Source organism: Lethenteron reissneri, chromosome 22 (genome assembly GCF_015708825.2).
Source record: "Lethenteron reissneri isolate LAM-NWPU_2019-01 chromosome 22, ASM1570882v1, whole genome shotgun sequence".
NCBI lineage: Eukaryota > Metazoa > Chordata > Hyperoartia > Petromyzontiformes > Petromyzontidae > Lethenteron > Lethenteron reissneri.
The window spans coordinates 2,534,966-2,557,251 of record NC_083800.1 but is presented as its reverse complement, the minus strand read 5'-3'; the positions used below and the strand labels follow the sequence as shown (position 1 = coordinate 2,557,251).

The window sequence follows — 22,286 nt, the reverse complement described above, 5'->3', positions numbered from 1 at the left end:
AAGGGAAATAATACAATAAAATACTTGCATTACTTTATTATTTCCCTTCTACGTGACTTTACCGAAAGAACCAAGAATATGAATCCCTGCAGTCACGAAAGCTTTAAATACAAATTTAAGGTATATTATTGTTTTACTAACGCAGACAGAAGCTGCGAAAGTGCTGGACACCTGCTGCACAATGCCCTTGAGTAGCTCCAGAGCACTTGCGTGTGTGTCCCACTCGACCGAGGACGCGCAAAGGGCATCTTCTCGCACGCCAGCAAGCTCTCTGAATATTCGTTGAGCCGTGTCCCTCCGAAGGTGAGCGTGCGTGCGTGTCGCGGTAGACGGAGAGGTGAGAGTGCACGGGAAGGTCATTCGGGACTGGAAGGAAGCGAGCAGAGTCGAGAGAGGGGTGGGGGGTCAGGGTTGGCTTGGAGGGGGGGAGAGGCACAAATCAATTTTACCGAGATGCGACATCAAGCGGCGCTTTCCAATAAGTACGTGGGAGTGCAAGTGGACAACGCGGCGTGCTCGTGCACTGTGGATGATCGGGCACGGTGAGACGTGGCTTGGGAGTTTCTGGGTCACGGGGATAACATTTCTATTAAGCAGTGGTGTGACGATTCACTCGCCGTGTTCGTCTCTTGACACTGCCCCGTTCTCTCTGCGCCGAAGGAAATGCAATTTACCAAAACATCAGGCTCCTGTGGCGGAACCCAAAGGTGGTGAAACCCATATGTTGTAAAGACAGAAACAATAGACCAGGTGGCTGACGGAGGACACACGCAGACGGACAGAAAGTACATTCGAGGCCTCTGATGCAGGGAGGCCTCAAATGGGATTATGTTAGGGCCAGAGAATGGAAATAATTGGGAAATAAATTCGAACGTAAAAGGCGGGGAAAAATAGGGTGGACTGTCAGGATGGACTGTTAGGGTGGAGGGGGGAGGGGATGGTGGACAGCCCTGAGAGCAGGAGGAGGACGAGGATTGGCTGAGAGAAATGGGGTGAGAGAGCCTTCGAGAAAGGGCGGCTCGAGGGATGTGAAAGGGGAGAGAGCAACGAGGGGAAGGGACGCTTGGAGACAAGACGAAGCTCGTGTGTCAAGAATCGAAGCCGGGACCTAAAGAATAATGTGTCCAGATTAAAGTCTCTTGTCGGCGTCACATCCCATATATGGCAAAACCCATATATAACACTGGTCAGGGGAGCAAGGCAATGAAATTGTAGATGTGAAAACAATCGATCGGTGAACGCGGAAATTCGTTTTTAGGACTTTTGAAACAGGATGTTAGATATCATAGAACACACAAAGTGGCAGTTTCAAAACGAGGTTTCGCCGGGTTTGCTCATGAATGTGAGAGCTTAAAAAGGCACTTCAAAGAATGTATGGCCAGGTGCAATGTCCTGGAATGGCATTTGAGAGACCGAAAGAGGGACACGTGGATTGTCGAACATAGGCAAGTTAGAGATTGTCCTGTTAACTGTTGAGAAGAGTGTAAGCGTGCTTCGTGTCTTGGGCACGTGGCCACAAGAGAGACGATGTCCGTGAGTGGAGACTATAACGAGAGCGACTGCCAAAGCGGGGGGACGCGGATGAGCGAAAATGGAACCACCGTGGAGATGGAGCGGCGAGTTCACTGCACGCACGGGCGATGGATCGATCACGAGACTGTAACGGATAGCTATGGGCTGGGTGATGCCTGCATCCAGCGAATGATGATTGATAAACCAGATTTTGTTGTGGTCAACGTAGTCCCGTCATTTGACCATCTGCAAACAGTGCCATACAAAATCAGCTCCTTGGTCTTTTTGTTCAAGCACTAAGGTTGCAGGAATAAGACTCGTGCTCCATTTAAGGAACGGATATTTAACATCAGCTTTCGAAATGGGAAGATTTAAATGAAGTTTAAGTAAATTGAGATGCATATTTGTTGGGCGTTTTCCCCCAAAAAATACATGACAAATCAAATCGTCCATATACGTAGGGAAGATTTTGAAACAAAAGCAATAGCTTCAAGCACACAAACCATCTGCTTGGTTTAGATATGTGGATGACACATTTGTGGTCTGGCCACACGGCAAAGATACACTGAACGCATTTCTAAATCATCTCAACTCGCCAAACCCATCCATCCAGTTCACCATGGAAGTGGAAGCTGACAGAACCATTTCTGGATATTCTGCTCGGACGGGGTCGAAATGGTAAAATAGCACACAGCGTTTACCGAAAGAAAACGCATACTGACGCCTATCTGAATGCAGAGTCACACCATCACCCCGCACGGGAATCTGCTCTTATCAAGACGCTCATTCATCGAGCTAAGAAAGTGTCAGATGGTGACAGTCTGAGAAGTGAAATTCAACATGTTAAAGAAGCACTGCAAATGAACGGTTAAAATAATGCACAAATCAACAGGTCATTGAATACCAAAACCAAGTCAAATAACAAGAGCATTGAAACTGGCCAATTAATTGAAACGATAAAAATACCGTACATTGCGAGAGTAACTGATAAACTAGCCAGATGTTTGGAAAAATAAACATCCGAGTCAGATTTGGCACGGTACATAAAATACAGAATTTAATATCTGGTACAAAAGATGTATTACCGAAGCTATCAACAGAAGGTGTCCACAGGATTAACTGCACGTGTGATAAATATTACGTTGGGTAAACAGGACGAATGATCAGCACGAGACTAAAAGAACATCAGAGAAATATTACATTCTCCCAAATGCAACTGTCAGCAGTAGCAGAACACGCGTGCCAACAAGGACACTCAATTGATTTTGATAACGTTGAAGTTTTGTGCAATACTAGCTACTACTGGCCTAGACTAATTAGATAATATATCGAAATTGAAACAAATCTAAATAACTTTAGCCGTTCGGATAGCTACCGTCTTAGTGCTGCGTGGAAGCGAATCAACAAATAATAATTATTTAAATGCATGCCTACAAAGGACAGCGTACTTCAATAGGGATTACTATTGGTAGGGATATTTTAATAAACACAATAGACAGGAAGGACAAGTTCAAAGGGCTCGCATAATGCACATGCATCATGTACGTTGTCTCAGTAATCTCCCCCCATCATTGTGCAAGAGCGCAGAAGGGTGGTCAACACATCTACGCCTCTATGTAAGGAACGAAACAGGTGGACTTCTCCACATATCTGGCTGTCGCCTGATGAAGCTGGTTGTAATTACTGGCGAAACGTCGTACTCAGTTTGTAAATGTTGTGGCTTGGCTCTCCAATACACTGGTGTGCTGTACTAGTGAGGAATTGGCACGTTCTGTTTACGTGACAAACCTTACTAATTGGCTGTGTCGGATAGTGGTGGGTTTTAACGACACATTTATATATTTACACGATCTAACCCAAAAAAACCTCTTATGGATAAATGTATATGTAATGGGTTCAATTTAGGCGCACACACTTCTTGGGAGGCAACACTCATTTATTAATTAACACAACGTTTACTCAACAGTTACTCTTACTCTACACATAGGGTGGTGACCACCGACCTACACTAGCTAACACACAATTGTATTTTAGTCTCTCTCCAGCGTGACCCAGCCAGGTGGCTGCTGGCAGTCCGCTCACTGTAGGTCTTCTCTTCTGGCATCTTCACGAGGTGTCTTCATTCTTCTCAGGAACCGCCCTGCTCTGCCCTCACACCACCCTTATATCTCGTCTCTCTGGCGTGGCCGGCTCCGCCCAGGCCACGCCTCCCTTCCCAGGCCACGCCTCACTTCCCAGGCCACGCCTCACTTCCCCCACCTCTGGGAAGGTCCGGATCCCTCCAGCACGTGACCCCCCAGGCACCCCCTTGGGGCCCCCAGCCCTCGTACGGGCCAACACAGTAGTGACCGTTCTGTCACTACATCACCCCCTCCTGTATAAACACACAGCCGTCCCCGGCTGTAACACAACTGTGAACATCGAAAAGGTGTGCCTCCGAACCAGCAACATCAATAAATGACCGGCGACCGATAAGAAATACAATCACGTAATATATACAGAATCGACGAGGGTAAAAGGGAACCGCATAGAAAACGGGGAATTAACAACAAATATACATGAAAACTGGCTAACCCACTTACGCTACAGCACAGCCCCCCCACCGTTAGAATCACGCATGCAATGACAGTCACCCGTTAGCACCCCCCCGCCTTTCCGACGTGGCGTCACAACCAGTAGCACGCGTCGGCCATATCGGGGGGGGAATTTCCATGTTACCACCCCACCGCCTTTCCGACGTGGCGTCACAACCAGTAGCACGCGTCGGCCATATCGGGGGGGGGGGGATTTCCATGTTACCCCCCCACCGCCTTTCCGACGCGGCGTCACAACCAGTAGCACACGTCGGCCATATCGGTGGGATTTTAACCCAGTCTCTCTCCAAGACTCGCATCGCAGCATATAGCTGTACCGACCGAGCTGAGATGACCCAGTCTCTCTCCCAGACTCGCATCGCAGCATATAGCTGTACCGACCGAGCTGAGACGACCCATCGTTCACTCACTGCACAACATGCACCCTAACAACTGAGGGAAACAGTCTCAACGTAACAGGCCAACTCCACCCGAACCTTACGAATCTCCAGCCCACTGTTTCAACGCGCCTCAGAGGGTCTCAACCTCCGAGCCGTCAGGTCAAGCTGTCAGCCATAGCATGACGGGACCACCCTCCCTGAGCCATGTGAGCGCACAGCCCACAAGGCTAGACAAGCCACAGAGTGTCTCGCTCTCCGGGCTGTCAGGTCAAGCCGTCAGCCATTGCATGACGGGACCACACACTCCGAGCCATGTGAGCACACAGCCCACTAGGCTAGACATACCACGGAGTGTTTCGCTCTCCGGGCTGTCAGGTCAAGCCGTCAGCCATTGCATGACGGGACCACACTCTCCGAGCCATGTGAGCGCACAGCCCACTAGGCTAGACATGCCACGGAGTGTTTCAATCTCCGGGCTGTCAGGTCAAGCCGTCAGGCACAGCATGACGGGACCACACTCTCCGAGCCATGTGAGCGCACAGCCCACTAGGCTAGACATACCACGGAGTGTTTCAAGCTCCGGGCTGTCAGGTCAAGCCGTCAGCCATAGCATGACGGGACCACACTCTCCGAGCCATGTGAGCGCACAGCCCACTAGGCTAGACATACCACGGAGTGTTTCAAGCTCCGGGCTGTCAGGTCAAGCCGTCAGCCATAGCATGACGGGACCACACTCTCCGAGCCATGTGAGCGCACAGCCCACTAGGCTAGACATACCACAGGAGTGTTTCAATCTCCGGGCTGTCAGGTCAAGCCGTCAGCCATAGCATGACGGGACCACAACGTTCATGTTAGACACGCAACACTCACTGGGCCATCCTGGTCAGGACCTGCGCCCCAAGATAGTGACAGCCAGCAGCACAATTCCAAATCCCTGGCAGCATGTCACCATCGCAATTTAACACCATCACAACACATACAATTTGAATTATGATCCCCCACAGAACTAATCCAATGCCGAACAGGTACGCACAATTTTTTTTTTTTTGACGATCCCGAATATTCAATGGTCACAACAATACACCTCACATCCCGTATCCGTACACATCATCTCCGAGACTCGCATTGCAGCAATGCAGCTGTACCAACCGAGTGGAGAGAGCAATGCAATTTGACGGCAATTAACGGAAACGCACCCCCGATCCATGTAGAACACAAGGAGCATTCCCGCACAAAAGACATCATCTGTGCAACAACGGACAGAAACCAACCAGTGAGTTTGAAACAAACCGAACCTGTCACTTCAAAATCCCCTTCAACATTAACCATGGGACTCAGGGCATTCGAATTTTGAGAGAAAAAAACTGTACACAAACCCCAAGAATCGCCGAATTGATTAATACAGTATATGCAGTATACGAAGTTCGTACAGTCAATCATTTGGCACAATGCACCATCCAGTCCCCACATGGCAACACACACAATCAATACTCCAGACAATCCGTACATAGTAAATAATCACAAGCAAGTACCCAACATTCCATACACTGTTAACAATTCCAAGCAAAGCTCCATACGGTCTGTACATTGGCAACATTGACGATCAAAGTTTCTGACAGTTGCAAGTGACAATCACGAGCGAAACTCCATACAGTATACACAATAACAATGGTGATTTCGCAACACAACGATGTAACAACACGAGTCATTAACACGGCAACATACAGGATATCAACGGAGCTCGGGACACCAACAACGAATTAATCATTAACTACCCCCAGAAGATACCGATCTCGACGCCGTAATTAACAACAAACACTGGTCGCCGCGTCAATTTCTCACGCACACAACCGGACGAACACGTTCCGCAACCCAGCGAGTAAAAAAAACCACCCGCGATCGCAACCCGGCACACGTAAGATGGGTGAAGTTATTATTATTATTTTTATTGGGGCCGGGTGCTTGTCAAGTCACAACTCGCCTGGCAAACTGTGAATAGCGGAGGGCGGCAAGGTGGAGCACTGGAACGGCCCGAAGAATCTTTGATGGTGAACACGGCCTGCTCTTGCGAACCCATCCACCTCTCACGCTCGAGCAGAAGGCTGGAACTCCCCCTCTGCAGGCGTTGATGTCGGCGGGAGCGGCATTTCGGCAGCAGGAACGGTGTTTTGGCGGGAACAGCGCCCCGACCAGCCGCCGAAATGGCGCGAACGGCGTTTTGGCGGGAACAGCGCCCCGACCAGCCGCCGAAATGGCGGGAACGGCGTTTTGGCGGGAACAGCGCCCCGACCAGCCGCCGAAATGGCGGGCCCACCGCGTGGCCCGAATGCTCGGGCCTCCCCCGCCAGCCACCGCAGCGACGATGGTGTCCTCTCGCCGCGGCTCCGTCGCTCCGTTCCCGATGGCGGCGAAGCAGCAGTGCGATGCAAGTCCCGCCGCTCCGCGTGCAGCGCCATCTCTCTCTCTCTCTGTCACCGGGGCTGCCATCCCCGGGGCTGTCCGAAGGACGGTCGTCACACCATCCCCGTCGTACGAAGACGTCCAGATGAGTTTTGTATGTTTTTCGTGTGCCCATTTTACTTCCCTAGGATAACACCTAGCAATATTTATTTTTCCACAACTTCTGACACCAAATGTAATGGGTTCAATTTAGGCGCACACACTTCTTGGGAGGCAACACTCATTTATTAATTAACACAACGTTTACTCAACAGTTACTCTTACTCTACACATAGGGTGGTGACCACCGACCTACACTAGCTAACACAATTGTATTTTAGTCTCTCTCCAGCGTGACCCAGCCAGGTGGCTGCTGGCAGTCCGCTCACTGTAGGTCTTCTCTTCTGGCATCTTCACGAGGTGTCTTCATTCTTCTCAGGAACCGCCCTGCTCTGCCCTCACACCACCCTTATATCTCGTCTCTCTGGTGTGGCCGGCTCCGCCCAGGCCACGCCTCCCTTCCCAGGCCACGCCTCACTTCCCAGGCCACGCCTCACTTCCCAGGCCACGCCTCACTTCCCCCACCTCTGGGAAGGTCCGGATCCCTCCAGCACGTGACCCCCCAGGCACCCCCTTGGGGCCCCCAGCCCTCGTACGGGCCAACACAGTAGTGACCGTTCTGTCACTACATATATATTATTGCTATTAAGCAACATATCTGATTGTGAACTGGTCATGGCGCTTCCTTTCACCAATCCACACTCGCCATCCTAAATTCAGTTTGGTGAAACAAACCCCCCCATGCCTGACACGACACGAGGAAGCCTTCATCCAACGGTGGATAGACAATGGCGCATGATGGCGATGAGATGTTGTTATGGGTTCAAGTGATCCTGGAAGCCACGAGTAGCCACTCCATTTAACAGCGTTGACATATATGCCATCTATTCTTGAATGGATTCGCGACCCTGAATAATGACAATCCGTTCACTCATTGGGAGTCTGCGTGCGAGGAATCATTATGGTGGGGAGCGGTGGTGTAGCGGTTAGCGCGCTGCGCTACGAACCAGTGACGATTATCTGAACCAGTGACGATTATCTGAACCCGTCGTGGGCCTCCCCTAGGTCGAATCAGCCTCAAATGAGTACCTGGTGCGGTGCGTAAACATAGCCACTAGGGAGACAAAGGCGGTCTGGCGTGGTGTTGGCCGCCCACCCCCTTGTGTGCCGTGCCGGCCTTCATAGGTGCTCACTAATAGCACTTATTTTACTGAGTTACATATCTCTTTTTTAGAAGTGACCTTGCCAAAAATGATAGCTCAATAGAGTAGCTTATCACGTAGACATTTAAAGCGGTAAAATACTTCAAACGCACGTTGATTCTAAATGTGGAGGGAAAAACCGGAGGACCTGGAGAGAAATCCACACGACGACGGGGAGAGAGAGACACGCAAACTCCAAATACGCAGGCGTCAGGGTCGGGATCGAACCCACGGCCTCCTGTATACCAGGCGTGGTAGTTAACATCTCCGAGCCACTGTGATGATGAAAGAGAGAGACACAACCTCCAAATATTCAAGCGTCGTCAGGAACCCACGACCTCCTGTATACCAGGCGTGGTAGTTAACATCTCCGAGCCACCGTGATGATGATGATGATGAGAGAGAGACACAACCTCCAAATATTCAGGCGTCGTAAAGAACCCACGACCTCCTGTATACCGGGCAAGGTAGTTAACATCTCCGAGCCACCGTGATGATGATGATGAGAGAGAGACACAACCTCCAAATATTCAGGCGTCGTCAGGAACCCACGACCTCCTGTATACCAGGCGTGGTAGTTAACATCTCCGAGCCACCGTGATGATGATGATGATGAGAGAGAGACACAACCTCCAAATATTCAGGCGTCGTAAGGAACCCACGACCTCCTGTATACCGGGCGAGGTAGTTAACATCTGGCCACCGCGGCGCCCTCTAAAATCAGCTGCCCGCTGCCGTTTAGCGCGATTGTCAAAGACGCAGAAGGGGGGAAAGGAAGCAGTGACGAGGGGGGAGACCTTGCGTCACGAGGCCAATGGCTGTCGTGTGTCGCAGCGCAGGCGTGAAATCGAATGGCGCATCCCTGAGCTGTGAATGCTCCATCCACAGCGAGAGCTTATCTCGCCTGCACTTTCTCAAAAAGGCTGCCCGCGCAGCTTATCGGGAAAGCTTGCCAGCGTTTCAACAGCCCATTGCTTTGGGTCCATTTACCAAGAAAATAAATGGTAGAGAGAAAATAAAATAACTCTAGGCGTAAAAAAGCAGTCCTCTTTAGTTCTAGATTTGAAGCTTTCGTGACTGCAATGATTCATACTCTTAGGTAGGTAAAAAAATAAAATTACTAAAAGTAATAGTAGAAATAAAATAATGTATTATTTTATTTTATTTCTATTATTACTTTTAGTAAAACATTTTTTACCTACGTGACTTTACCGAAAAAACCTAAGAGTATATAGTCCTCTTTCGCATGAATCTGCTGGTTGAAGGTCTTCATGTGTCACGTTTGCCACGGAGGTTGTTTGAAGGGATAATGCCCAGGCTGAGAAATGACTCGCCACTGTCAGTCGTGGCCGGGAATCGAACTCAGCCAACATCCCATCTCGCAATGCAGCCCCCTCCATCTCCATCGGCAGTGCGACGTCTCTCATTTCCGCACCTCCGATTAGCGCGGTTACTACTAAGTAGGGTGCGAAAGAAGTTCAACATACACACATACGGTGGTACATTGTGCCGCTTACCGGATCCGATCCGTGGATTTTTACCCTCGGTACGTTTTGGGGATTCGCGGCACGCGCGCATGTCGGCTTCCGAAGAAAGTTTTACGATCCAAACAAATGGACCGTGCGTCTAAGTGAGCGTGTTTACATTCTGTCTCTGCTTTGTGGGTGGGAGCTGAGCGGGTGGCCAGGGACTCCAGTGGGCATGCGGAGCCGCTGTTTGCTCTGCCACAGCAGCGAAATGTCGCTTCTACTCTTGCTAAAGCCTGCAATTTATCCCGCAACGCTGCAGCCCGTCTGTCAAGTTGTGCACGGCTCCACAACTCCGTGGAGAGGGCCTAATTAGAGTGTGCCACGGTGAGGATCAGATCGCTCTTGTGCAAAGCAACGGCGGAAAACAGAGGATGTGATGTCCATTTTAATGAAATTTAAAAAAAGTTACCGTTAAATATTCTATGGCTCTTTGGCTTGTGTTGCGATCGACACGTCGTGATGTTTTTATTATTTTTATTCACTTTATTTTCATTTTTATTATTTTATTGCTATTTTTTCTATCTACGTGACTTTACCGAAAGAACCATAGAATATGAATTCCTGCAGTCACGAAAGTTTAAAGTCAAAATTTACCATTAAATGTGATATAGGACGCATGTTTCAAATGCTTACATTTGGTGGAGACGTTTTTTGTTTGTTAATGTGTACGCAAATAAGAGCTTAGATGAATTTACAGGGCCTCTGTCATTCCACTGCTGGATGAAGGCTTGCCCATGCAGTTTCGGTCATGGGGACCGTTTGACCATACTTCACTACTCTGGTCAGTCAGTTCATGTTGATACTCTTTGGTTCTTTCGGTAAAGTCACGTAGGTAGAAAATAATAGATGACGACGTTTCGATCGCAACACAAGCAACCGTCATCAGGTGAGACAATCACAGCATGGAAACGCCGAAGCAGTGCCTTTTTATTTCCATTATTTTATTGTACCCTGGACTGGTTTAGATATCACTCGTTAGCGTTATCATCCATGGCTCGCAATCGAACTTGGGTTCATGGTGCAGTGTGATGACCCCTGTAATTCTCCACGAGCACTCTCTATCGAGCTTGTGTCCACCTCCTAATTTCCTCATTTTAATCCCAGTCTGCCTGCCATAATTACCCTCGGTACGCACACTAATTCTACTGTTTTCCATTTGTGTCCCTCCTAACCATTATAGAAAATGTGTACTTGACTTTCACTTTGCCCACTTTGTCGGCTTATTTGTTGAATAATTATAATTACAATGACATCTTGACACTTCCAAATACGCGCCAATGTAGTCTGCAGCCTGTATTCTTTTTGGAAATGTTGCAAACATAATTAAAATTGTCGCACTTTCTCGAACAATAACAAGCTCACCGCTTTGCATTGTGTGCATCTTTTGATGAGTTTCGTTGTGCCGATCTAATTCCCAGTGAGAGCTTTCAGGTATTTAATCGGACGATCATAATTGCGCGTTTTAGTACACTTGGAGTCTATGCAGGCCTAACTTTTTCCGTTGGCGGTTCTTACGTAATTAACTTCGCACACCTGGGACTCGTCTCAATAATAGCGGTAATTACCAATTCCCCAGTGAGCTGTCAGCAATAATCACTGCAAACAATGAGGCTTTGGGTCCACGTAGGCTATCCCCTTCATAACAATGCCCAGGCTCCCGCAAAAAAAACAAAGGTGCCCCATATAGCCTTAACAGAATGTTGGTGCAAGTGCTGTTGGCGAGCATCTGTAGTGGCTGGCACGGCACATTAGCAAGGGGGTGGCGAGACCAGAACCATGCCCGGCCACCTTTGTCTCTCTAGTAGCGACAATCACAAATCACACCACAAAGATCTCCCGTATAGCCTTAACAGACTGTAGGGGCAAGTGCTGTTAGCGAGCACCTAAAAAGGCTGATACGGCACACGCGTGGGTGGGTGGTCAACACCACGCCTGGCCGCCTTTGTCTCCCCAGTGGCGATGTTTACACATCGCACCAGGTACTTATTTGAGGCTGAGTCGGCCTAGGGGAGGCCCAGGACCGGTTCAGATAATCGTCACTGGTGTTGGCCGTGAGCGGGAATCGAACCCGGGTCGCCAGGTTCGTAGCACAGCGCGCTAATCGCTACACTACCGCTCCCCACACCACCACTGCTCCCCACACCACCACCACCGCTCCCCACTCCACCACCACCGCTCCCCACTCCACCACCACCGCTCCCCACTCCACCACCACCGCTCCCCACTCCACCACCACCGCTCCCCACTCCACCACCACCGCTCCCCACTCCACCACCACCGCTCCCCACTCCACCACCACCGCTCCCCACTCCACCACCACCGCTCCCCACTCCACCACCACCGCTCTCCACTCCACCACCACCGCTCTCCACTCCACCACCACCGCTCCCCACTCCACCACCACCGCTCCCCACTCCACCACCACCGCTCCCCACTCCACCACCACCGCTCCCCACTCCACCACCACCGCTCCCCACTCCACCACCACCGCTCTCCACTCCACCACCACCGCTCCCCACTCCACCACCACCGCTCCCCACTCCACCACCACCGCTCCCCACTCCACCACCACCGCTCCCCACTCCTCCACCACCGCTCCCCACTCCACCACCGCTCCCCACTCCACCACACACACACATGCAGCCAGCCACATACAGAAGAGAAATAACTTTGCTTAATGGAATAGCAATGTTTAAGTCTAGCAACTTACCGTTTTCCAACACTGTGATTTGTGTTATTTTATTATGATAGTGTCCTGATTACGTCTGTCTGGTGAATGCGTAGAATCTGTTCCTGTTGTTGCTAGTTTCCACACAAAATGCATTCACTGCACCTTGAATGTATTTGTTGAACACAATATAATATACAAATACATATTTACACAAGAAACATTTTTTTGTAAGGATACACACATTTTTGACCATCCGACTGATTTATCAAACATTTTTGTGTTTAATATCTGCCGCATATTTAAACAGTCCATTGAATTAAGATCTACGTTGTGACTTTGTACCGCACGGTCAAGACGTCAAGCTGGCCTGTGCCATTGCTGCTTCTGAACCTCGTTACACCCTTTCTACTGCTAGATTCCTCATCTATTTTACAGTACCACCGTGCCTGTATGCACTTATGTATGTATGTATGTTGAACTTATTTCGCACCGCGCGTAGCCAACCGTGCGTATCGGAGGTGCGGGGGAATAACAACACACTAAACGCAAAAATAAGTTCTAAAGAAAATAGTTTTCAATCCAGATTTAGAAGTGTATCGCTCCAGTGGCTTCCTAATATTGGAAGGGAAGAGCATTCCAGACGGCTGACGAAGCGCATTTGTGATGCAATGATCGTCTTTGTTCGCTGGCGAGCCAAGAGCCGTTTCATGATAATGAATGAAAGTCCTCCACGTGTGGCGCTCCCCCACACGTCCTTACAGTGTCTGTGGAATGATGGCTGGATTCACAGGCGGCGTGGCACCGCGCATGGACTCACACTGTGAATTAAACACATCGGTCCATCAGTGTGGAATGTCCCTGTCCACTTTGTATGCCAATTACAAGTTCCCATATAGTAATGCCCGGTCACTGGCTTGGCACGTGACCACTCCCAACAATAATGTCGATCTAAGTTACCCAGGTAAAATTTCTCACTGAGTCGCAATACTCAGTTTTCGGGAGGGGCCTGCACTAAGATGTTTGGACGTTTCCATTTTAAGTGTTGGGTATTTGTTAAAAAACCAGACTACCTGGAGAAAGCCAAACCGACGAAAATGAGTGGGACGGCACAGAACATGTACCTGTCTTGTGAAATCTAATGTATTAATTGTGGACTGAACCCATTGCTACCCTGCCATATTCTGGCCACCTCATAGCCCCATGCTTTACAACACCTGGTATTACACACTGGTGGCCCGTCACCCCAATACATACTTTAACACATTCCTGCGGAGGGAGCTGGTAGGAACGTTGGGTTGCTCGGTCAATGGCCAGGGTCAACGGCGGCGTGGTGTATTCCGCAAATATGGCCGACTGTGCGGGCAGGCACAAGTCGGCGTGAGTAGGTTAAACTTTGAGTTTTATAAGGGCACCACGGGGTGACCAGCCCCTCCCCACCCAGCCCCACCCCTCCCACCCCCCACGCAGCCCCACCCTCCCCACCCAGCCCAGCCCCTCCCCACCCTCCCCACCCAGCCCCACCCCTCCCATTCTTGGATACACGACGGACGGACAGAATAATCCCCTGTTGGCTGGTGTAACCAGGAGGTTCCTACCAGTATTAGCCTTTTGGCATATGAAGTCATCAAGTGCATTGATGCCAAGTTGGTCGGAGACCAAATTAAAGTGAATACCTCCCCATTTTCGATTTAAAGCTTTCGTGACTGCAGGGATTCATCTTCTTGGTTCTTTCGGCAAAGTCACGTAGAAGGGAAGTAATACAATAATAAAACAACGCAAGCAGCCGTCCTTGAGGACGCGTGCTTGCGTTGTGGCCGAAACGTCGTGAGAATTATTTTGTTATGTTTTATTTTTATTATTTTATTACTTCCCTTCTACGTGACTTTACCGAAAGAACCGAGAAGATGACCTCCCCAGTTGTTGACCACATGAGGGGCCAAGCTCAGTTGGAATAACTTTGTGTGGATTTTATGGATAGGATTTCATTCTCAGCTTTATTCAGTGTGGCGGAAGACAGAAACGTGAGCCCCAGGCATCTACAAATACATCTCTCAAATGATGAGAAAGGGAGAAATCTCAGCACCATGCCCCAAACTACACAGTGCTCGACCATCAATCCAGATTATGGGGTGCGGTGATTGTTTGTGCAATATAATTGTTCAATCGCGCCGATGCATGTTGATGCATTATGCATGAGCGTGACCGTGGTATTATAATCAGAAGCCAAGGTTGAACATTTTAATGAAATAAACACTTTTTTTCGTGAAGCTTAACAAAAAAAAAAACTGTCTTGCTTATACATTGAAACAGACGCAAGGAACCGCTGCAAAGCAATCGCGTGTAATGACTCTTGTCACAAGGTAAGCCGCTGGAAAATACGTGAGTCATGCTGGGTGGTGTTTTTTTTATGAGAAAAGCCTTGATATATATTGCAAAAAAATTGCATCATTACAGTCAAAGCACAGATTTGTTTTTTTTACGTGGCCTGAATACTGGGGGCACAACGATTCAGTGTGTGGCTGACAGGTGCACGCAGGGCTCGGCATGCAACATCTCTTTGGGGATGCAATAATTAAAAAGAAATTGTTTAAATTATTTAGCGCAGCAGAATAGCAACGGGAACTCATTTGTACCAGGAACACATCCTCAATGCAAAAAAAAATCCTGTCTTCAGTTTGCTACCTTATTAGTTATGACAAGCCAATATACATAAACCTTAGCGCTTGGAGATGGTTTGAAATAATTTTTTTGTCAACATGCTGGGATTTTTTTTTTTTATCTCAAAAGAGACTTTACATTTAGGACCAATTTAGGAATTGCGTGTGCGTGTATACACAGCTGCCGTTATATGAAAGTTTTTTTTTAATCTGCTCTTTTGAAAGTGTACGAAACTCAGATGTGATTATAAATCATCGATGCGTGGTTCACGAGTCTGGATCAATCTGCGTGTTCTCTGTGAAAGCCACCACCTGTTCTCGCTGCCAATGTGCTCGCGGAGACTCGATTCGCAGTGCGGATAATTCTTGCACACTTCCTTTTGAGCTTCGTTTCTACGTCATGTGCTTGTTTTTGGCCTCTAGTTTTTGTTACATATAATCTTAAGAGTTTAAATTCACACTTTATATATGTGTATATATAAAAATACAATAATGTAATTGCATTTTACTCTTCTATTGCCGCATAATAATAGTATCTACTTTGTGGAATTCACGCCTTTTCGTATAGCATAGGGACTATCACTCAGGCACTGTTCATGGTTGATAGATTCACGGGATATTGTCATCATGCGACAAACCGCAGAACCGACTGACAGCAGTCATTGCAAAAGGATCTGCACTCGCACTGGGGATGTGTCGCCTGGTCGAATAAGCCAGAGATTGAAATGCAGGAGACGACCCCGATGGGTTGACCGAGCGATGGGGGAGGGGGGGGGGGTCTCACGCTCATGACTGACTTGTGGGTGGCTCGCCATTCCAACCCCCGCCCCCCACCCCCATCGTTGTGGTCAGAGAGGCAAAGCTGGTGGAGTCGTCGTGGGTCCTGAGTGACCTGTTGAGATGGCCCTGGGGAGTCCCCACGTGAAGTGTGTTCACACTGACGAGCTGAGAGCCCAGCTCTCCTGGGAGGCAACTCTCCACTCAATAACGGAATTTGTGTGGCGTGCCTGGCAGCCCGGTCGGCCTGGATTCGCTCTCAGTCTGCTGGAGTCTTTGGGGCAAACGAGAGTGAAATAGAGTGAGCTGACATTTTCCTTGAAGGGAAGTAACTATTCATAGCAACCCCCCCCCCAAATGGTGTTTATTAATATATTTTTTGGCCTTCAATGTACATTTTATTGACATTTTGAGCCCGTACATTTTGGGCCTTTGGGCTTGTGCTCAGCGCAGGTGTGATATCGGGTTTGCGTGTCAGTGATTGACATCTGAGTAACACAAATTAAGATATTTTGGAATATTAAATATGTTTTTCTCCAGAGAGATGGGGATATCTAGTATGAACAACTGGCCTTTAGCCTATGAAGATACTGTATCGTATCAAATATGAAGGTGTTGCATTCGTGAACTTACACGTGAAATAACAGGTCAAATATTTTTATTTCTATAACTGAGAGGAAGCTTACATTTGTAAATATATTTCCAACCTGTTTGGACAGTCAGGGAATTCGCGTCTGTGGCGTCTTCATTCGGACTGTACCGACTGATTGGTACCCAGATCTCGACACAGGCATTTTGTTGAACTTCTATTAAACAATCAACCGCACAATTTTGATAGACCAAGGGTGACTAAATGTCCCGGTTTTGTCTGCGGAAAAAGTGGCATTTTAAAAGTAAATAAATTGCAGATTAAAGAGGCAGCAGCAGAGAAAAAGTTACCCCCCCCCCCGTATCGAGTGAAGAGTTTTACCGCTGAGATGTGTGACAGAAGGCCTCGATTGCTCAAGCAGAGAGAGCACACAAAGAGGAGCAGAGCGAGAGAAAGTGGAGGGTCGGGGGGGGGGGTGAGTTCGGCAGTGACGATTCCATGGAAGATTTTGAACGTGGCGAGGGCAGCCTTGTACTCTGGTTGATATGTGGCTGAATTGAGAGCCGGTGGAGCGATTCGAGTAGCGATGCCACGTGGTCATCGGTTACACGATTCGCACGGTGTGCACAGTACGGATAACACGTGTCACCTTGTGGAATTTGTAACCGTGTGCGGCCCTGCCATTTATGATTACTGCATTCGTCTCGCTCCCTGCAAAGATGTGTGCGACAAGAGCTCGGGGTGATTCAGAGTCACCGTAGTTAAAAGCCATTGAGTGGATGTGAAATGAGATCTGTTAAAGGGATTTAACCTGTGACCTTTATTATGAGTGTGTGTGTGACAAAGTCATTCGTTCAACTGTATTGTAAATAAAACGCCGTTACATTGTGATTGTATCAGCAATCACTAAATCATATTGACCAGCCCTAGCAAAGTATGGTAAAAAACAATCCTCATGACCAACACACCTGAACCACAGCTCCCAGACCCCAGTTCAGCGCTGCTTTCACCGGCCATGGCATCGTCTAGCACGGTGAAGATGCAGGGAGTGATAATTGTTTTTTTACCCTTTTATCTGGCAATAAAACTGACACTTTTTTTTTACAAGGAGTCATGTTTGCATAGACCACAATACCTGCAGTTATAATGCGAACAAAAAACACAACTCTGATAATGTATGCACTGTCCTTGAAGTTGATTGGTCCACACCCGAGACAGCTTTCCTTAGAGCCTAGTCTCACATGGTGTTGGACCAGATGACGCCAAAAAGCGCACAACTCAAAGACAACGCCACCATCAAGAGTATGAGAGCTCGGGGTAAGCATTTACACCATTGGTACAAAAACAATTATCATATTTTTACTGGCAAATGAGGTTCCAATGGTGTAAATGCTTGCCCCGAAGCTCTCATACTCTGATGGTGCATTGTCTTTGAGTTGTGTGCCTTTTGGCGTCATCTGGTCCAACACCAGGTGAGACTAGGCTCTAAGGAAAGCTGGCTCGGGTGTGGACCAATCAACTTCAAGGACAGTGCATACATTATCAGAGTTATGTTTTTTGTTTGCATTATGACTGCAGGTATTGTGGTCTATGCAAACATGACTCCTTGTAAAAAAGGCGTCAGTTTTGTTGCCAGATAAAAGGGTAAAAAAACAATTCTCATATTTTTACTGGCAAATGAGGTTACAATGGTGCTCAGAATGAACGCGGGGGGGGGGGGGTACTCTTCTGGACTTGACCATTGCTCCATACGATACACAAACTTGGTCTGACTACTCACGCCTCTTCAAAACCGGAGACAGAAACTGAGAGAAAGACATATATTGGGAAAAAGTCGGAGATCAGGAGAAAAAGGAGACAACTTTAAACATTTAAAGAGTGGAAACTCCCTTTACCCATTGAGGGAGCACTGCCGGTAATTGGAGAAAAGGAGAAAAGGAAAGTGAATTTGGCTTGGGAAGGTCACGTTGCAAGAAGGGATGATGGCCTGGTCTTTGAGTCAAAGAGTGGAGCGCCAGTCCAAATGAGAGGACATTTCACGGCATTCGATGGAGCAATTATAACCGACTCATGTGCACAAGTGAGACGGCTTGTCGCACCGCGCAAACAAGAAAAAACCACGCGGCACGGTGGCGGACAAGGGGGAGGCCTCTTCGTGCGTGGCTGGCGATGACGTGATGACAGTGACAATGGGCGAGTTTGATAATAAAAAAAACAATTGTTCATCTAGAACTATTCTGTCAGACACTTTTTCGAGTTTTGGGCTTGCGCGAGTGGCGGCTCGGTTGATTCAAACGTGGACATTGATGCCAGACCCCCAGGATATGCAGCTGCATAACGCACTGCAGTTTCTCGACTGATGCTTTCTATTTTTAGCCCAAAATCAGCTGCCTGCTGCTGCCCTGGTCTGGTTCCTCCGGGTAGAGACGACCGGGCTGATGCCACTCCATCCTATTTAAACCCCAGTCGCTTGCACCACCAGTTCTTACCTCCAACCCTATCACACGGGAAGGTGGTGGGGAGGGGAATGCCGCTGGCTTAATAATCCTTTACAGCAGTTGAAATTGTTTATTGTCATTTGACCCCGCACATCCGATTAGTACGGTTGGCTACGTCCGGTGCGAAAGAAGTTCAACATACACGCACACATACACGTGACTCAAGTCTTCATCTCTTGCGCTTTGGAATCTTGAATGGCCTCAAGAGATCACAGAACAGAAGCGGCTCCGCGTCAGAGGTTGCTTGGACAATCCTCGCCACATTGGCCAAGTGACGAGGAAATGTGAAAGTGTTGACTGCTTATGTGCAACATTACCACGATGCAGTTGCGCTCTATTAAAGCAGATCAATTAATTAAATTAAATTTACCCTTGCAGCCTGAAGCATTGGTAAATATATTCCGTCTCTCAGGACTGGCTGAGAGTAACATCAAGGACCCCACGGAGGCCCCGGGGGGGTTTTCAAATCGCTGCGGCCCCTGTGGCCTCGCCTTGTGGCTCCGCTCGTCGGTGAACTTGAAAGGAGAGTGGCGGTGGCCGAATGGCTGCAGCCGTCGTCTTCGTGCTCCTGACGGTTTCCATGGAGACCCATCCCAGCTGGTGATGTAAAGAGGGGGGCGGGAACCGGGAGGGGGGGGCTCCGATAGACACCTGATGCTTCGCTAGACGTGGGACTCGGGGCGGCGCTAATTTCTGTTGTGGCAACAGAATGATTCGGTTTCTTGGCTCTTTCGGTAAAGTCACGTAGAAGGGGAATAATAAAATAATAAAAATAAAACACAATAAAATAATAATATAATATAATTCTCATTATTTTAATTTTATTTTATTATTTCCCTTCTACGTGACTTTACCGAAAGAACCAAGAAGATGAATCCCTGCAGTCACGAAAGCTTTAAATCGAAAATTATTCGGCTCTTTCATCACTGCCTCTCCTATTTTATCGTAATGCGCCAGCTTTTCGTCCGTCCATTCGTCCGTAACCAGGGGGTCACGATAACTCCCGTAAGGATGATCCAAAAGGCGTGAATAGGGCAGCCAAAAACTTGGGAGACAATAATCAGAGAAAGAAAAGAGGACTTTGAAAATACGGTGAGGCGGTTTTCCCTGGCAGCTACTCGTCGGGCATTCGTACCGCTAATTATATACTTCCAAAGACACACGCATATCTTCATACACTGTTTGAACATTCAAATTAAGCTCACTCTGAGTACTTTTACAAATATTGTAACAACTACACGTCGCGATACGCTTGTTGAGGCTTTAATGTCACGGTTTGACCATTCATTCTTTTGCTACCTATTTTATTGCAAGTTTGCCTTACATTTAACGCACTGAATCACATATGCAGAAGCACGCGCACGTGTCCTCTTGGATGGACATCTTGACTCGGCGCAAGACGTCAACACAATGCACCACCCTGAACTGCACAAGTGAAACATTTTTGCTTGTGTTCAATCAGCAACGACAGTAAAGAGACACTGCAGCGATGGGTTAAACACACGAGGCAAAACATGACCTTCGGACGTTCTTTAGTCTGAAATGGGCGCTCGCCATACCTTCCTTTGCCCCGGTGATGATCTTTAGGCACTGTCTCATGATTACTCCGATCTGCTTCTTGCACTTGGTTGGACAGCTCATCGTTGCAAGGACGCAGCTGGGCGCGCGGTGAGTGACCGGCAAATGACCTCCTGGATCCAGCCGCAGTTGTGCTCGAATTTCAGATGCTTTTTTTTCTTTTACAGATGAGTGATGCCCTCTGATTTAAATGCTAAAACATCAAGCCCTGGGCCATCGAGATGGAGTGAAGTGAACTCTCTGACAGATTATTTCTTCTGCGTATTGGCTGCGGCGCTTTGAGTCATCAGACGGCGTTACTCTGGCATTTTCTGAGATTCCCAATTCGGATTTTTTTTTAAATCTCACACTCCCCCTCTGACCTCTTCGCCACTGCTTTCCCCTCTGCGCACGATTTTCACAGTCCCAGGGACTTTGCACCGGCAGCAAAAAAAAAGTTTCCAATTTCGAGTTTCGAAATTACAATATATATTCGCTCGGCGATAAGAAGCTTAGACGGACGAGTCGTGAATGTGCCCGCTAGAACAAGACACGAGCACGCACCGGCTTGGACAAGCCGGCCCTGAAGATGCAGACGCACGCACACACACACAGTACTCACACGCCCAGGCTACGCGCGTTGACAAAACGGTGCCATCGCTCGGAGTGCCAGTGTCACACGAGCTCATCCAGTACCACGTGTGGGTAAGTACCTCCTTCTCCCGGTAAATCCCCCCACCACCACCACCACCCACCACCCACGTCGCTCCTCCAATCTCCCTCGTCTTTCTCTCTCTCTCTCCCCCTCTCCACCTTCCCGCCCACACAGCCACCCGCGCTGCGGAGTCTGGACTCTGTAGCATCTCAGCCTGGCCCGTGAATATTAATGCGCACGTGCCAAAGATGATGCCCTACCCACCCCCCACCCCCCGGTTAACGGGACCGCGTGACATCGTCTTACGCTCTCGACTCTTGTCCTCCCATTCACTCTTTACCCAATTAGACTCATCGTTGTTACTGGACGACATACTTGCTGTCGATTAGACTGGCAATTTAATGTATTTGTAAAATATGATAATTTTTAATAATCCTGGGACGCAGAAGTCGTGTGTTTTTTTAATTGTAATTATAAACGTTTAATTAAAAACGGTCCCCCTTAGCTGCTCGAGACTATCGCCGAGTTTTTGTAAATATCCACTTTGGAATTCCTCCAAGGCAGCAGCCATTCTGGAGGTGATTGTCTTTTATTTAAGTAATTTGCCCGCTTTGAAATTCTCCACGTGTCGCGTGGCACACAGCCGGATACTCGCAAACAAAAGGAAACGAAGCGAAATTCTCCCGACGATTTTAACATTTTCGTTGCATATGACCACCGTTGTGGTTCCAACAGATTACGTAACATTGTGATTTTTCGCCATTGCTTTGGTGAGCATGTACCGGTATGCTTAATAACGCGTGGTTTTCTCAGCCACGCAATCGATCGGATGAGGAATGTCTCAAGGATATGTAGCCTAATGAATAATGTGGCATAACCCCAACAAATCAACTATGAATTACCAGTACTGTACATGGTATACACCGTCATCGACATTCATGATCAGTCCACTGCTGGATGAAGGCCTCCCCGTGTAGCCCCCATCTCTCACGGACCTGCGATGCCAACAGCTATCTCGCTCCTGCACACGAGCTGACCTCATCGCACCCCCTCCTCCCCCCTCCTTCCCCCTCATCCTCCCCTTTCCTCCTCCCTCCTACTCCTCCCTCCTCCTCCCCCACCTACCCCCTCCTCCTCCTCCCTCCTCCTCCCTTCTCCCACTCCTC

General features: G+C 48.5%; 1 protein-coding gene across 1 annotated transcript in view; it reads right to left on the bottom strand.

The window, feature by feature from the left end:
- LOC133345510 (Kv channel-interacting protein 2-like) overlaps nucleotides 1-21,109 on the bottom strand; it is a 99,216-nt gene extending 78,107 nt beyond the window's left edge. Inside the window, exon 1 of the mRNA XM_061556302.1 lies at nucleotides 20,468-21,109. Within this exon, the coding sequence (XP_061412286.1) occupies nucleotides 20,468-20,549 (82 nt within the window). The 5' untranslated portion in view covers nucleotides 20,550-21,109. The remainder of the gene's footprint in view (nucleotides 1-20,467) is intronic.
- Nucleotides 21,110-22,286: the final 1,177 nt, after the last annotated feature.